The sequence below is a fragment of the Aotus nancymaae genome, unplaced genomic scaffold (assembly GCF_030222135.1).
Source record: "Aotus nancymaae isolate 86718 unplaced genomic scaffold, 86718_ANA_hifiasm-v0.15.2.pri h1tg000025l, whole genome shotgun sequence".
NCBI classification, from domain to species: domain Eukaryota; kingdom Metazoa; phylum Chordata; class Mammalia; order Primates; family Aotidae; genus Aotus; species Aotus nancymaae.
In genome coordinates this window covers 22,206,514-22,224,017 of record NW_026988438.1, presented here as the reverse complement: position 1 = coordinate 22,224,017, position 17,504 = coordinate 22,206,514, and the positions used below count along the sequence as shown (strand labels likewise).

Sequence of the window (17,504 nt, the reverse complement as noted above, 5' to 3'; positions counted from 1 at the left end):
CCAAGTTAACAACACAGGCTTTCTGACACTGAGCTTACTGTTCATTCTATCATATTGACAGGAGGAGTCTAACAGTGAAGATTTTAGATTGGCTAGCATGGGAATCCATGCTAAGGGGGACAGGTGCAATCATTTTCTCTAGTTATTTTACTTCAGTTTCGCATCAGTTTTCTGTCATCTTGATTTTATTTTTGCTATTGAGCAGTAAGACCAACTTGTTTTCATGATCATTCTTTAGGATATGGCAGAAGGATGATAGGTACTAGAGTTCATTTTCTCTACTTGCCTTAGTGATATCTGTAGTCCAAATATCTGAGATACTAAAGCTGGCCAAATGAGGCCCAAGGAGTATTTTAAGGTGCAAGATTTGAATGTGAAGGAATTGCTATTACAGGTCGCACTTTGGTTGTAATTAACAATAAAAATTTCTATAAAATACCTAAAACTATATTAAAACTTAGAAGGTGAGGGAACAAGGCTAACAGCAGTGTAGAAACAGTTGCAAAACTTAATTTATTGCATGACCTTTTCTTGAGACACTGATGAATTCTGATTCATATCTTTTTGTTGATTTCCCTTGCGTTAGTCTTTTCCAGTGGGATATTTTGTAATTCTGCCAAATATTTAACTGTATTGTCTCTACTGTTTGAATAATATGCCCTGACCTTGTAGTCGTGTTCCTTCTAATTGGCAACAAGTCATACTGCAGTTTTCTTATGTAGGGACTAGCTTTTTTTTTTTTTTTTTTTTTTTTTTTTTGGTCAGTCAGGGTCTTGCTCTGTTACCCAGGCTGTATTGAAGTGGTGCAATCATTTCTCTCTGCAGCCTCCAACTGCTGAGATTAAGTGATCCTCCCACTTTGGCCTTCTGTGGTGTAGATGTACCACCATCCATCTTCATCTTCTCTTACTTGGGCTACCTTAACTAGCCCAGGGACTGCATACTACCATACCTGGCTTTTTTTTTTTTTTTTTCTTTTTTTTGACAAATAGAGTCTTCCTATGTAGCCCGGGCTGGTCTTGAAATCCTGGCGATCCTTCTTCAAGTGTTCATCCTGCCTCAGTCTCCCAAAACGCTGGGATTACAGGAGTGAGCCACTGTACCTGGCCTGTTCTTTTTGTTTTACTTGAATGTTATGCATTACAATCAAAGTGCTCATGCAGGCCAGGTTTATGCTTATTATCATTTCATCACGTGGTAAACGCAAACCTTCTTACTATTCTATAGTCAAGTTTTCTTTATTCTCCATCATCTTTGTTACTGTTTAAAACAAATAATTATAGAAATTACGTTGCCAAAATTGCCACTTAGGAGGCTCAATGCATCTCATATTTGAGAAGTGCCCAAACACAACTCTTAATCCTGTCTCCATATTGGCTTCTCATTCAGAATGCATATCCAAGTACATAACCCGATTTACTTTGTGTCAGAAACCTGGAGGAAAAAGAGAGATTATTGCTAGCATCCCCTTTACCCTTACTTTCTATATCCAATTTGAACCCAGTTTCTTCTCAACAATGACAATAACCTTGTCCAAACCACTATATCCACCATCCATCTTCTCTTACTTGGGCTACCTTAACTGGTTTCTCCACATTTACTCTAGTCTTCTTCTAATTCAGTCCCTACATAGCAGCCAAAGTAATTTGTAAAATATACATAGGATCATATCATACCCGTGAGTAAGGCCTGCAAATGCTTCCCACTACTCTCGGGTTCAATTCCAAAGGTCCTCAATAATCTGTCTTCTGCTTACCTCTATGGCCTCAGGCCATTTCTCCCCTTACTCCTTCATGTTCCAGCCACACCAGTCTTCTGACAGCTCCTCAGAGCTTTGCTAGGCTCTGTATTGCACGATGCTGACGTTTGGGCTTCTATTGATCCTGTCACCCAGAGTGCCCATTAGGGTATTTTTCAGCCCTTGCTCTCCTCCCTTCCTCCCTCCTTTTGAGGTCCTAAGTCTCTACTGTTTTCATCTTAATGTCCATGAGGACCCAAGGTTTAGCTCCCACTTATAAATAAGAATATGTGAAATTTTATTTTCTTTTTCTGCATTAATTTGCTTAGGATAATGGCTTCCAGCTGCATCCATGTTGCTGCAAAGGACATGATTTTATTCTTTTTTAGGGCTGTGTAGAATTCTGTAGTGTAGATGTACCACATTTCTTTATCCAATCCACTGTTAATAGGCACCTAGGTTGATTCCATGTCTTTGCTAGAAAATAGCATGCATTTTAAACATATATTTTTAAATGCTTACAGCAGGTCTGAATTACTTGACTTATGCAGATTTGAGTTTTAGTTTTATTCATCTGTTGCAAATAAAATGATCAGGGTATGGAGTTTCTCAAAGGAATTGTTTCTTATTATATTATTTTATTTTAGATTTTCACGGCATGTTGCAGATGGTTCCTGCATTCCAGTTCTAAGAATTTTATAACAACTAAATTTAACAAATATTTATAGATATAAAGCAATTGCACAGAGCATGCCAGATACAGAGATAATTTTAATTTTTGACCTTAAAGGAACTTCTAACACACTTGAGAGAAAATAAGACAACTAATTTTTATTGAACTGTAACTCAGATTTTCCCACTGACTCTTGGCACAGATAGGGTTATGATTATCTTCATAATAACGAAGAGGGAACTAAGATTCAATGAGTTACAAAGTGAGTAGCAGGACTGATTTGTTTGAGTTCCTTATAGATTCTAGATACTTAGTCCTTTGTTGGATGCAGAATTTACGAATATTTCCTCCCATTCTGTAGATTGTCTGTTTATTCTGGTGATTGTTTCTTTTGCTGTGCTGAAGCTTTTTAGTTTAATTAGGTGCCATTTATTTATTTTTGTTTTAGTTGAATTTGCTTTTTGGGTCTTAGTCATAAATTCTTTTCCTAGGCCAATATCCAGAAGAGTTTTTCCGAGGTTTCCTTCTAGAGTTTTTATGGTTTCAGGTCTTAGATATAAGTCTTCAATCCATGTTGAGTTGACTTTTATGTGTGATGAGAGATAGGGATCCAGTTTCATTCTTCTACATGTGACTATCCAATTTTCGCAACACCATTTATTGAACGGGGTATCCTTTCCCCAATTACAATTTTGTGTGCTTTGTCAAAGATCAGTTGGTTGTAAGTATTTGGCTTTATTTTTGGGGTCTCTATTCTGTTCTGTTGGTATATATATCTACTTTTATACCAGGACCATGCATTTTGGTTACTATAACTTTATAGTGTAATCTGAAGTTGGGTAATGTGATGCTTCCAGATTTGTCCTTTTTGCCTAGGATTGCTTGGGCTATTTGGGCTCCTTGTTGGTTTCATATAAATTTTAGGATTGTTTTACCATATTCTGTGAAAAATGATGCTGGCATTTTGATAGGAATTGCACTGAATTTGTAGATTGCTTTGGGCAGTATGGTCATTTTCACAGTACTGATTTTTCTAATCCATGAGTGTGGGATGTATTTCCATTTGTTTGTGCCATCTATGATTTCTTTCAGAAGTGTTCCATAGTTTTTCCTTTAGAGATCTTTCACCTCCTTCGTTAAGAGTATTCCTAGGGGTGTGTGTGTGTGTGTGTGTGTGTGTGTGTCTGTGTGTGTATCTACTGTAAAGGGGATTGTGTTCTTGATTTGATTCTCAGCTTGGCCATTGTTGGTGCATAGAAGTGCTACTGATTTATTTACATTGATTTTGTAATCTGAGACTTTACTAAACTTATTTATCAGCTCTAGGCATATTTTGCAGGGGTCTTTAGGGTTTTCTAGGTATAAGACCATGTCATTGACAAGGTAATTTGGCTTCTTCTTTTCCTATTTGAATGCCCTTTATTTATTTTTCTTTCCCAATTGCTCTCGAAAGGACTTTTGATTTCTCAAAATTTAAAAGAGAACTGCCAATTGGCCCAGCAATCCCATTACTGGGTATATACCCAAAGGAGATAAATTGTTCTATCAAGAAGACATATGCACTTATATGTTCATTGCAGCACTATTCACAATAACAAAGACATAGCATCAACCAAGATGTCCATCAGTGGTGGACTGAATAAAGAAAATGTGGCATATATACACCATGGAATACTACACAGCCATAAAAAAGAAAAAATTATGTCTTTTGCTGCAACAAGGCCATTATCCTAAGTGAATTAAGACAGAAAACCAAATACCACATGCTTTCATTTATAAGTGGGAGCCAGACATTGGCTACTCATGGACATAAAGATGTCACCAATAGACACTGGAGTCTACTAAAGAGGGAGAGAGGGAGGGGAGCAAGAGTTGACCTATTGGGAACTATGCTCACTACCTGGGTGATGGAATCTTTCATACCCCTAACCTAAGCATCATAAAATATACCCATGTAACAAACCTGCACGTATATACTCCATATCTAAGATAAAAGTTGACATTATTTTTAAAATACTTCCCTTAGCTATAAAACCTGTGCTCCTTTAGTCAAAAATGGATCTATAAAAGGAAATTACCAGTTTTGGAAAGTTTATTCTTATTTATTAATCTATACAAACTTGGTTTGTGTTAAATTATCCTTTGAGTTTATGATAATATTTAATATCCTCTTTTTTTGGACAAGCAATTATAAATTTTTTTTAACTTTCTGAAGCTAGTTCTCTACTATAAACCAAAATAATAATAATATGATGAATGAAGAATCTCATGCCTGTAATCCCAGTACTTTGAGAGGCCAAAGCAGGAAGATCGCTTGAGGCCAGGAGTTCAAGACAAACCTGGGCAACATAGTGAGACCCTGTCTCTACAAACACATTTAAAAATTTGCCAGTTGTGGTGGCATGCACCTGCATTCTTAGCAACTAGGGAGGCTAAGGAAGGAGGATCACTTAAGCCCAAAAATTTGAGGTTACAGCGAGCTATGATCATGCCACTACACTACAGCCTGAGCAACAGAGAAAGACTCTATCTCAAAAAAGAAGGGAAAAAAAGGAAAGAAAGAAAGAGAGAAGGAAGGAAGGGAAGGGAGGGAAAGAGAGAAAAAGAATGAATGAAAGAAAGAAAGAGAGAGAAGCTTGGCTGATATTTATATGTGATAGATTACAACATTTTCTAGTTCATGGCATTTCAGTTCATGACCTTGCATCACAAAGCATCAGATTAAATAAAGATATTATTCAAGGCGAATGCTTGTGTAACAAGAGTGCTGCCATCTAAAATAAAGCAAACTGAGATGTGTTAATAGTCAGCCTGTTTAGATATCTACAATTACTATTGGTTTTCCCTTTTATTCTTGTAACATTGTTTCCTGTCTCTTCTGCTAATATCTAGTTTAATAGCATGTTTAGGTACTTATAATAATTACTGATGGTTTTGCCTTTTATTCTCACTGCATTGTTTCTTATCTCTCCTACTGCACTATACATTCACAAAGGAAGGAGCTCTATCTTGTCTACTTCTATAATGCCCAAAAGCCTGTACACAGAGTAGAAGCTTCATCAATATCGGCTCAATTAATGAATAAATAAGGTTGGGTTGTGTGTTTAGTCCACTGAGAGTTAACAAGAGGCCAGTGTGGCTGGAGTAGACTAACCAAAGGAAAAGAGCAGTAGGAGATGATGTCAGAGAAGGGACATATGGTTAGATCCTGCAGGGCGTGTAGACCATCTCGAGGACTTTGTAACTCAAGTGAGAGAGAAAACCACTGAAGAGTTTGGAGCCGAGACTTAACATAATCTCATCACTCTGGCTACTAAATTGAAATCAGACTGTAGGGAGCCAAGGGTAGAAACAGCTGGAAGCTGGGAAGCTGTTCCGATGACCCAGGTGAGCCCAGGGGAGTACAGTAGTGGGAATAATGAAAAGTGCTTACACTCTGGATATATTTTGAGGGTAGTGCCAACAAGATTGCAAAAGGCCTTAAATGCCATGATAATATAATTTGTAGATTTGTGTGATACAGTTGTTAAAATAGCCTATTAATAAGAAGTAATCAAATGAGGAAGGAAAAGAAAGGCAAGAAGTCATATCAGAATCTCTAGGGTTTGATAAGTTTGAAAGACACATTTAATATAATTTTTCTATTGGAATAAATTAATTTTTGAATACAAACTACAGAAAGTAAAAGTCTACCAAATATTTTTTACTGATGGGGATGGTGAGATATTCAGAAGATTGATAAAGCAAGCATTGAGAGAGAGCATAACAACCTCATGCATGACTTTGCTATCTACTTAGGTTCATAGTAAATAGAAGGTATAATTTATACCTTTATAGCTATTGCCTAGTATAAGATGTTTTAAGGTAGATTTTAACAGAAAGTTATGTTTTATAGTAGTGGTATAAAATAATAAGCATCTACCTTCTAAAATTATGTACCTAAATGTTATTTATATCCAAAATGGTATATCTATTACTTGGAATAATAAGACATCTTAAATATGAGTATTCTGGGCTATTATTCATTTGTTGTGATTTCTGCATTGTGAGGCTTTGGACATCTTGTGCAGAATGAATATACATAAGAAAAGGACAAAGATAGTCCAAGAAACTCTTTTCGTTAAACCTGAAAAACCAGAGCATTTGTTATAAGACTATGAAGAAGAGAAAGTATGTGATAAAGGGTGATGGAGGTTTTTTTGCAATCTGGAGCTGACACAGTTTCGTGTGTGTGTGTGTGTGTGTGTGTGTGTGTGTGTGTGTGTATGTTTTCTTTTTAAGCTGAAACAATGTTAAGGTCAAAATCCTGGAGCTCTTGCCATGCCACCAAACTTGATATCCACCAGGATATCTTCAAGGAAGAACAATTAATGATAATAGCTAACAATTGTGCAGCACTTGCTACACATCACGCCCTGTTTTAAGATGTCGTTTGTGATTATGGTATCTCCCTTACCAGGTAAACAAAAGTTTCATTAGTTACACATTTATCTTACCCCAGCTCCTGTGAATTTACCATCATAGTAATAATAATAATACTATCATTATTATCTCAACCTTAAAGATCGGAAAACTGCAGTGCAGAGAAATTATGCAATTTCCCCAAGGTCATATAATTCATGAAGAGGAGAACTAAGCCATTTGTATATGCTCTTTCCTTGTGATAAAGGCAGCTAGAATTGGTCTGAAAGGAGCTGAATAGACCATATTTATTGCTTTCTTTGTCTAAGAGATAACAAGCAAACTTGCACAAATTATTGACGAGGCCTAGTAGGGAATGGGTTTGTGTGGCGGGGAGGGGAGATGAGTTCATGGGAGTGGGATATAAGCTGATTTGGGTTATTTATTCTATATAGCCCTTGAAATTAGCATTCTGCCTGAACCCACAATCTGGGAACCACAAAATTAGTAAAATGAGATTATCTAGATCTGTTGACTTGGGGTACCTTTAAGTAGTTCAAGACATGGATCTGTTTGCTAAATTTCCCTTAAGGAAAGAGACCTCAGGCATAACCAGGCAATCTTGTACTCAGGCATTCTCTTTAAAAATTTTCAGTTGTCCAGAAAATTCTTATCTGTTCTCCAGTGCATTTTTCTTTTTGATAGAAGATAACAATGTCCCAGAAAACCAAAACTTTGGTGATATGTACGTCAAGGACCCCCATATATTATAAAGGAGAGGTTTTCTGAGAACCTCACCGTGTTAAAGGTTAGAAAACATTTAACGATGTCAACATATGATATTCTCATCTAAGGCAAAACCATAGCACATTGTTGAAAAAATCTTACATTCGGAGTGCTGCCAAATCATTACAAGGCAGCACTTTCTACTTAATGTTTTCCACCATTCTCCACGTGGCAGCCAGAGTCAGCATTTCAAAACTCACATCTGATCTTGTGAGCCTCTGGTTTCAAACTGTTCCAAGGGCTTCTCAATATTCTTAGGATAAAGATGAAAATGTTTAATGTGATCAGTGAGCCTCTGAATAAAACAAATCCTATCTTCCTCTCTGGCCTTCCGTCTAGCCATACCCTCCTGATCCTCCTTACTCTCTGAGCTTCAGCCACATTAACTTCAGGCACAGTGTATTTTCTTCAGTCCCAGGCCATTTGTACATGCTCTTCCTCTGCCTGGATAGTTTCTCCCACCACAGGCCGCTTTATCTAGTTCACTCCTATTCTTACTTTATATCATAGCTCAATCATTGCTTCCTTCTCTGGCACCCTTGCAGGGCCATGGTGTTATTTAACTCCGGGGGCCCTGTTGACATTATCTACTATAGGAATAGTGCCTCCTGGAGTCCTGCTCCAGTTTCCTTTATATGTTCTCCTCTCCTTTGGATCATTTATCATACTGTATAAGTATGTATGTGTTGATTTCTTTAGGTTTTGATTGATACCTCTCTCTCCCATCTAAATCTTAAGCTCTATGAGAGCAGGAGTTTTTGCTCACTGCTGTACTCCCATGATCTAGCATAGTGACTGCCACATAACGGGCAATTAAAAAATATTTATTGAATGAGTAAATATGACAAATATTTGGAGACTACCAGTAGGTTGACAGTCTTGGAAACTACCAGGAGGTTAATAATCTCTTTGAAGTTAGCTGCATCCAAATTCCTATAAGCATATTAATAGCAATAGTTTGGGTTGGGGAGGACAATGCCAGGTTAACGGACACTTAAAATACATCTCTGTAGAGAACGAATTGCTTCTGTCACCACTGTGCTTCGAAGATTTCTACAATGGTCCTCATGATCTTAGCTCCCTGGTATCACTCCTGTGATTACATTGCTTTGCACGGCAAAGGGATTTGTAGATGTAATTAAGGTTACTAATCAGTTTACCTTGAGATAGGGAGATTATGTAGGTGGGCTAAATCTGACCACATGAGCCCTTTAAAAAGCAGAGAGAATTCTTCAGTTAGGGGTCGAATAAGTCCGAAATTTGAATCATTAAATTTGAAAGATGGAGGAAGCCATATGCAACAGGCTTCACAGCAACACTCAGTCAATAGCCAGTCAGAAATCAGGGACCTCACTCTCACAACTGCAACGGGACTCTACTAACAACCTGAATGAGCTTGGAAGTAGATTCTTTCCCAGAGTCTCTAATTGAGAACATAGCTTAGCTGAAACCTTGATTTCAGCCTTAGGAGCCCCTGAGCAGAAAACCCACCTGTTTGTGCCAGACTTCTGACTTAACAGAACTTTCAGCTTTCGTGGGTGTTTTTAAACCACTATGTTTGTGTAATTTGTTATGCAACAACAGAAAACTAATATAACCATTAAACATTGGTTTCCAAATTTTGTCAAGAAATATTTGAAAAGATATTAACCTATCAAGGTCAATTACATAAATTGCAATGAATTAAATGTAAGCTTGACTGGGCATGGTGGCTCACACCTATAATCTCACCACTTTGGGAGGCCAAATGGGCAGATCACTTGAGGTCAGGAGTTTGAGACCAGCCTGGCCAACGTGGCGAAACCCTGTCTCTACAAAAAGTACAAAAATTAGCTGGGCATGGTAGCAAATGCCTGTAATCCCAGCTACTCAGGAGGCTGAGGCAGGAGTATTGCTTGAACCCAGGAGGCAGAGGTTGCAGTGAGCCAAGATTGTGCCACTGCATTCTAGCCTGGGTGATAGAGAAAAACGCCATCGCAAAAAGAAAAAAAAAAAAACAAGTAAGCTTGATAAAGATCTGAATGATGACCACAACATTCTTCTTTTCCTTACTAAGGTTTATTGGTCAACATAGGTAAATATACTTGGTCAAATTTATGAGTTGAAGGCTGCTGCTGTGCAGTTTTTGAACACTAAGCAGAAATTGTAGTGACTGTAAACTTACTTATATATATGTACAAACAAACACATGTATATGTATATTAATATATAAATGAATAAATTGACCCTGAGATTTCAAGGGGAATCATTAATGCCATTGCCATTTGACATATTTTGACCCTGAAAGTTTAAGTGGCACTCATTAATATCATTGTCATTTTGTTATATTTTAAGCTTGCATAAACAGAATTCAGCCATGGATATAGTAAATTGGTACTAAAATGTATTTTAATACACTTAACCTTATGGATTACTCAGAGAAAATTTGCTTAAAACTTACTTTATGAGAAAAAGTCTCATTTAGTCTATGCATAGGAAAAATCAAAACAAGATTTTCTTGACATCATGGCTGAAAATCCTATTTAGACGTTTGTGAGTAACTCATTTCTAACTGATGTTTAGCCTTTGCCAAAATACCTTTAATAGGATTTTCTTTTCTAAAGTGCTTGTATTTGAATACATTGGATAAGATAATTTATAGACAATTACTTTGTGAAATTGGTATTCTCACATTTTAGTTATGAAAACAAATTCAGAACACTACAGAAAAATGGGTAAACACTTTTATTATCTAAGCATACAGAAATTTTTCCAAGCATTGTGTGAAAACCAGAAATCATAAAAAAATACAAAGATCTGACTGCATAAAAATTCAAAATTTCTATAGGAAACAAAACATTATAAACCCATAGTAAGAGACTGGTGGGAAAATATAGTGACTGTGTGTGGAATAAACTGATTTAGGTAAAATTAAGTACATATTTCTCTTTTGTATGTCTGGAGAGCTACCTGGGAAAAAAAGTTGTGAAACGTTAATGCTAGCTGTCTCTATGGGTTTATTATAACCAGCACAATTCTTTATTAAAATGCAAACTTGCTATTTAATTATTTCATGATAAATTTAATATTGGCAGTAAGGCAAAGATGGATCATTTAATAAATAGAATTGGGACAAGTAGTTTATATAACAATAAAGTTATATCCTAATTTCATACCTTCATATAGTGCAAACAGATTAACTATTTTTTATATAAAAAAGAAATCATAAAGTACATAATCTTGGAGGTGGCAAAGGCTATTCTAAAATGATCAAAGGAAAACCCAAAAAAGGAAAAGATTGATGAATTTCATTCATATGAAATATTTTAAACATCTCTTTATGAATAACTCACACCGTAAGTAAGGCAAACAACAACATAGGAGAAGTATGTGCCATACATACAATAAACAAATATGATGAGCTGCTATAGTGAAGACGAATATTTTTTGGGAAATATGGGCAAAGGGCATGAACAGGCAAAACATAAATGAACAAACAGCATATGAAATAAATGTGCATTTTTATTACTAATAAAAAACAAGTTAAAATATAAAAAAGATATTGCTCTTTGCTTGTTATATGGAAAAACAGCAAAAAAGAATGAGAGTCCCTAGAGTGAACAAGAGTGTAAGAAAACTTAGATGTACTGTTAGTAGGATGCAAACTGGTAAAACATCTCTAAAAAAAAATTGTGGTTAAAATTATGCATTTTTTTATTCAGAATACATTTTCTGAATCCCAAATGAAAGCCTGAGCTCCAGAATTATCTAGAGACTATGTTTCACGAGTGATACAGTTGGTCAATGTGTAAAATCCTTCTTGATTCTTAAGAACCCTGTGTACAATGTGGGAGTTTTGTGTTTAAGCCTTATCTGGAGTTACTTTCTCAAAAAGGCAGTGAAATACATTAGATAAAAATCAATCGATTTTGGGCCAGTCATGGTGGCTCATGCCTGTAATATCTGCAATTTGGGAGGCCAAGAAGGGAAGATTGCTTGAAGCCAGGAGTTCATGAGCAATCTGGGCAACATAGTGAGACCTTGTCTCAATAAAAAATTTTTAAAAAAATAAAAAACGTAGGCAGCTATGGTGGTGCATGCCTGTAGTCCCAGCTACTCAGGAGGTTGAGCTCTTGAGTATCCCTTGAGCCCAGGAGTTCAAGACTGAGGTAAGCCATGATAACCCACTGTACTCCTTCTTGGGCCACAGAGTAACAGCTTGCCTTTAAAATAATAAATTTAAAAGATAATACATTTCCATCTAATAGATTTAGATTTCAATCCTGGCTCTGCCATTTTCTGTGTGACTTTCTATATGTTACTGAATGTGTCCAAGTCTCTGTTTTCTTATTTGTAAATGGGAGAATATAACAATACTTATTTTAGGGAACAGTTCATTCCCTAAAATATCCTTGTATGATAAAAATCCATACAGTGTCTGGAGTCTATAATTTCTGGTTTGTTAACAACCCTCTCCGTGATTAAAAAAAATTTAAAAGTGAGGGTCAGTATTTGCCCTCCTCAAAGAGACTACAAGATCAAATCCACCGTGTTTCGATCAGCCTTTACCCAAAGACTTTTTATAAAGAACTATTTGTGAGACCCGTCAAGGTGCTCTTCATCATGTGTCTATCAGAGCCTATAATACCCACCTTACCATCCATACCGCATTAACCAGCATGCTTTGGGCTTCCTTGCCCTTGACCCTGTCTGCACTCCCTTCCATGATGCCCTCTGGAACTTTTGCTCTATGACCAATACTACCTTGCATTCTCCAATTCTTTGGAGTGGTCTTTCCACTTCCTCTTCTCAATGGAAACCCATATCTCTCCTGAGTGTTCTGCTTCTCTTTTCTTACTCTCAAACGGTCTTTTTGTTTTAAAGCAATTTTCATCCATTTTCTTCATGCTCACTTCTGATCGTTTTTTCTCTTTCTTGCATTACTAACCTTTCCCTCTCAGTAGATTCACTGCATCCACTTTAAAATATGCTCAAGTCACTTCTATGAAAAATAATGACACAACAGCAATAAAACACCAACATCCTTCTACTCAGTATTCTCCCATACCACACTCTTTTTTTCTCCCCCTTCATAACCTTTTAAGACTGTGCGCTACTCACTTTCCACTGACTTTTTTACTCACTAGTATTTGGCTTTCAGCTTCATTGTGCCACTGAAACAGTGCTCTTTGATCTGCAGGAGTACTTTATAGAGGAAATTAGCTCTTTGGCTCTGATTTGAGTTTTAAAAATGTTTTCTCAGTCTCATTTACTTTGATTTTGCTTATGATGATACTTGATTTGTGGATTTGAAAAAATTTGTATCTATCCATTTTGTGGTTCATAAGCATAATGATTGAGCTTGCTTCACTCAATTCTTGTTATGTGTCAGCATATTACCCATCTGACGTCAAAGTAAAATAAAAATGAAAAATTACATCTTCAATTTTTCTAGTTTCTTCTGTACATATGCTGGGTTTATGGCAATATTTTAAAAGTCCACTTCTCTGAGACTAGAATAAACTAAGGTTTGGCAATCTATCTGTCTTACAGCACTATATATTTACATTTTATAGTATTTTATATTTGAGGGCATTTTATGTGTTGCACTTGTAATTTTGTCTGTTTTGATTAGGAGAAAGAGGTTGGGAAAATGGTGGATGTGTACGTTCTGCCCTTTCGGTTCTACAGAATTCATGTAAGTTTATTTAGGCATCTACTCTTTTCATAATTTTTATTGTGAATCTTTGTAAAAATCTCTGAATAACCTTTGTGCAATGCTTAAATAAAATTAATTGATATAGGTGCCAAAAGAAGTCCAAAAAGTAATATGGAACTCATGGAGCTCTATAATAGTATTATGCTCTGTACTGAATACATTGATTGGTAATATCCAGATTAGTAATATAGAGGGAGAAAGAGCCCAGGACAAACTGTTCAGGATAAGTGAGAAAAGCCTTATCAAATAAGGCCCCCATGTGGCAGTGTAATGACACACCGTACATGAAAAAAAATCACAAAAAAATGCTTGTTTATGCCAAAGTCTTGGTAAGCAAGTACCAATATGTCAACTAAATCCCCCTAAGAGTAGCATTTGAAAATTAACATTATTACCTCATCATTTAAGACGTAGTTTTACTAAGTCTTTAGTCATAGTTCACAGTGCAAATAACATGAAAATGTATAGAGGCTAGGAAGCCAATTTTTGATAGTAACATCTCACTTTTCTCTTTCTGTCATGACCACTCACTTTTGGCTTCTTGATAAGGCAGCACGCCGGCTCCCGTGCCAGACCCTGGGCCTGACTGCTAAGGAGGCATATGTGTTTTCTCCCTCACTCATGACGCACCCAAGCATGGGTCTTTAGAAATTTTCTTGATAACCAATGGCCTTCCACTCTTTTCCTTCTGCAGTTTTATCTGTGGTTAAACAATAACAACATCAATTTGAGTAGTATTTGTCACTGCCAGCACAAATATTTTGCTGAGATGGCCTGCATAGCCAGTGCGTCTTTTTCTTGATGGCTACTTCTGAATCCAAATTGTTGGTCTAGCATGAAGAGACAAGTTAAGTCGTAGCTCCCAGGAGAAGACTCTTTATAAGCCTCAGAGTCACAGGAGAGCAGACAAGTGATGTTCTGGAACAGGTGTGCTAACTAGTCACAAACATCCATGTATGGAAGACTCCCCTGCTTTTATTATTGTGAAAGATAAAGTTTAAAGTCTGACTAAATTGTTTTCTTAAAATTTTAATGTGTGAATATTTATCATGGCACATTAGTTAAGACAGACATTTTTCAACACACACACACACACACACACACACACATAGTTTTTTTTTTTTGAGACGGTCTTGCTCTCTCGGCCAGGCTGCAGTGCAAAGGCGCAATCTCGGCTCACTGCAACCTCTGCCTCCCAGGTTCAAACAATTCTCCTGTCTCAGCCTCCTAAGTAGCTGGGAATTAACATTCCCACTATGGGGAATTAATTTTCCCATAGAGAAAAAGTTTTCACTATGTTGGTCAGGCTGGTCTCGAACTCCTGACCTTGTGATCCTTCCACCTCGGCCTCCCAAAGTGCTGGGATTACAGGCGTGAGCCACTGCACCGGGTCCATTTATTTTTATTCTGCTACATAGAATAGTAGTAGAATAAAATTAGATATGGTAGCTGAAAAGGATGAGTCTTTGATTAAATAGAGATTTTTAAACTTTAAAAAACTCAGAAGTTACGAATTTACAGCTTTCTTACACAAACGTGTTTTAAAAACATTCCAGAGTAACAGTACCTCCTGTATTACTAGAGATAATACATAAGAAAAATAGAGATAGCCACACAAAACTATATATTCCATAACATTCTTTGACAAAAACTTCAAAACCAGAGGTGGAAGTTATATGAATTTTGGAGCCACTGAAGCCGTGAAATTCAGTAAAAATGATGCCAAATGTGACATCAAATTAAATTCCAGGAACATTTATTGAAAACCTGTTCTGTGCACAACACTGTGCTAGGTCCCACAGGGAGAGTACGTCACTTAGGATTGCACTCTAAAATCTGGCCATATTGGTGCAAAGGGAGGTAAACAGCAGACTTAGGTGAGTGTCAGAGGATCTGGGCCAAAGCCAGAACCCTCCCGCAGGTAAAGCCGAGTGTGGCGAGAAGCTCTAGGAAGGGGGGCGCTTCTGAACTCGCGCATCAAGGAGGGCGCTCCAAGACTCCCTGAGGGAGCAGCCCGGCTGGTCGCTCCTGGGCTTACCGTTCCCAGACCCGGACTCCGATTCCGGGGTCAAGGCCCAGGATGCCAGAAGTCTCTACACTGGCACCGCGCTCCTCCTTGGCGGGCGGTCAGTCCTGGGTGCGGGCTGCGCTGGAGGGTAAGGTGGAAGAGACATGGCGTGGAGGGGCAAGAAATCTCGCCACCAGACGCGCCAAGAAGGATATTCTACAAGCGGTTTTCCCCCTCGGGCCATTGTGTTGCTGTTTATCAGCCCCTGGAAGGGTGTCAGGACAAAAGGAACCCTCCTCCCTCCTTAGCAGTCAGGCCCAGGGTCTGGCACAGGACCCGGCGCGCTGCTTTATAGGCAGCCACGGAAATAGCTATCAGCTGTTACAGCTTGGCTTCAGGTTAAGGGTGGAAATCGGCCCCGGGCGCTCTGCGGCCCCGCATCCCACAATCCCCGCGGCTGGCCTGCGTGGCTACTGGCGGCAGCTAGCGGTCTGCGAGAGCGAACCCGGCGTCTCGACAGCTGCCCACGCTTCGGGGCGGGGCTTGAGCCACTAGCTTTAAAAGGTCCGCGCGACCGGCCCCGCCCCTGTGGCGCCGCGATTGGCTCCAGCGGCGGTAGCGTCGATTTGATAGGCGCAGGGAGGGCGGGGCTGCGCACCCGAGGCTCGGGGCCTCGACTTTGCCGCCCCAGCTTGGGCACGAGTGGCTGCGGAGTGTGGGTGGTTGGGCGTGAGGGGCCGACGGGCTCGCGCGCGCGCCGTCTGCCGAGGTCCCTCGGCAAGTGGGAGAGCGCCCGACGCCGACACGCACGCGCAGCCCGGCAGCCGGCGGCGCGCTGAGGGCGGAGGTGGTGCGTGTGTGCGTGTGTGCGCGCGTGTGTGTGTGTGTGTAGCTCGGGTGCCAGGGGCGAGCCGTCAGCCCCGGGTGCGAGTCCCCGCTGTCTTCCACACCCTTCCTTCCTCCCAGCTCCTTCCCTACATCCTTCCCGCGCCCCCACGGTCGCGGACCGAGCGAGAGCCCCCTTAAGCAGGTGTGGGGGGCGTGCGGGGTGGCACGAGACAAAGGGGGCGCGGGGGTAATCCCGCCATGGCCTCCCGAAGCTTGGGGGGCCCGAGCGTGAGCCGCGGCAGTGGCGGCGGAGGCGGCAAGAAAAGCCTGAGCGCCCGCAATGCTGCGGTGGAGAGGAGGAACCTGATCACCGTGTGCAGGTACTGCAGCGCGGGGCGAGCGGAACCGGCCGCCGGCTGGTGCTGAGATCTCCGGGCTTCCGCGCGGGTCCCTGGGGTCCCGGGCATAACTGGCTGCCGCCCAGTGCCCCAGCCTATGCTGCGCCAGCCAAGTCTTGTGAGCTCGCAGCTCCCTGGACGGGGGCCCGGGTCTGGACACCGCCGCAGCCCTGCACTTTGTGTCAGTTCCAGTGCTGGAGCTACGGGAGGGTAGAGCTTGGGGCGGGGCTGGGGGTGGATTTGTTTTGAATGTGCAATCTAGTGTCAGAGTGAAAGAAGAGGGCAGGAAAGAAGAGCTCTTTCATTTAATGTCCATTCAGCTGTCAGCCAGCTTTTGATAAAGTGGTAGTTACTGGATTGTTTACTGTGTTGCCCCCAAATCAGAGTGCATTTCGTTGTTTTGGCTTGTTTATCTTCACTTATTACATTTCACACATGTTAGTTGAGTGCCTACTATATACCAGCCATTGTGTGTGTGAGCGTGTGTGTACAATCCACTTTTCAGCTACAGTGCTGGTGCTGGTTCTGCAGTTGTTATTGAGTGGGACTGTAGAGGATACCTAGGCTTTATGTCAATGATTTCTAAGGCCTGTCTTTCCTTAATGTTTTATGACTGTAAATGTAGTATTTCCTTACTCCAGAAAATATAAAAACATTAAAAGAATAATTACTATTGGGCCGGTGAGGTGGCTCACGCCTGTAATCCCAGCACTTTGGGAGGCTGAGAAGGGCGGATCACGAGATCAGGAGTTCGAGACCAGCCTGGCCAACATAGTGAAACCTCATCTCTACTAAAAATGCAAAAAATTAGAGGGGCGTGGTGGCGGACGCCTTCCAGCTACTTGGGAGGCTGAGGCAGAAGAATTGCTTGAACCCAGGAGGCAGAGGTTGCAGTGAGCCAAGATCGAGCCATTGCACTCCAGCCTGGGCAACAGTGTGAGACTCCATCTAAAAAAAAAAAATACTATTTGTAA

General features: G+C 39.8%; 1 protein-coding gene, 1 long non-coding RNA gene and 1 pseudogene across 7 annotated transcripts in view; 2 read left to right on the top strand and 1 right to left on the bottom strand.

Moving 5' to 3' along the window:
* LOC135276520 (uncharacterized) overlaps window positions 1-17,504 on the bottom strand; it is a 103,306-nt gene that overhangs the window by 8,571 nt on the left and 77,231 nt on the right. The gene's annotated exons all lie outside the window — the stretch shown is intronic.
* Window positions 12,905-12,987, top strand: LOC135276546 (small nucleolar RNA U13; annotated as a pseudogene).
* RUNDC3B (RUN domain containing 3B) overlaps window positions 15,985-17,504 on the top strand; it is a 179,519-nt gene continuing 177,999 nt past the window's right edge. For all 6 annotated transcript variants that reach the window (XM_012450868.3, XM_012450866.3, XM_012450865.3 and 3 more), the window contains exon 1: window positions 15,985-16,512. In XM_012450868.3, the coding sequence (XP_012306291.2) occupies window positions 16,391-16,512 (122 nt within the window). In that variant the 5' untranslated portion in view covers window positions 15,985-16,390. The remainder of the gene's footprint in view (window positions 16,513-17,504) is intronic.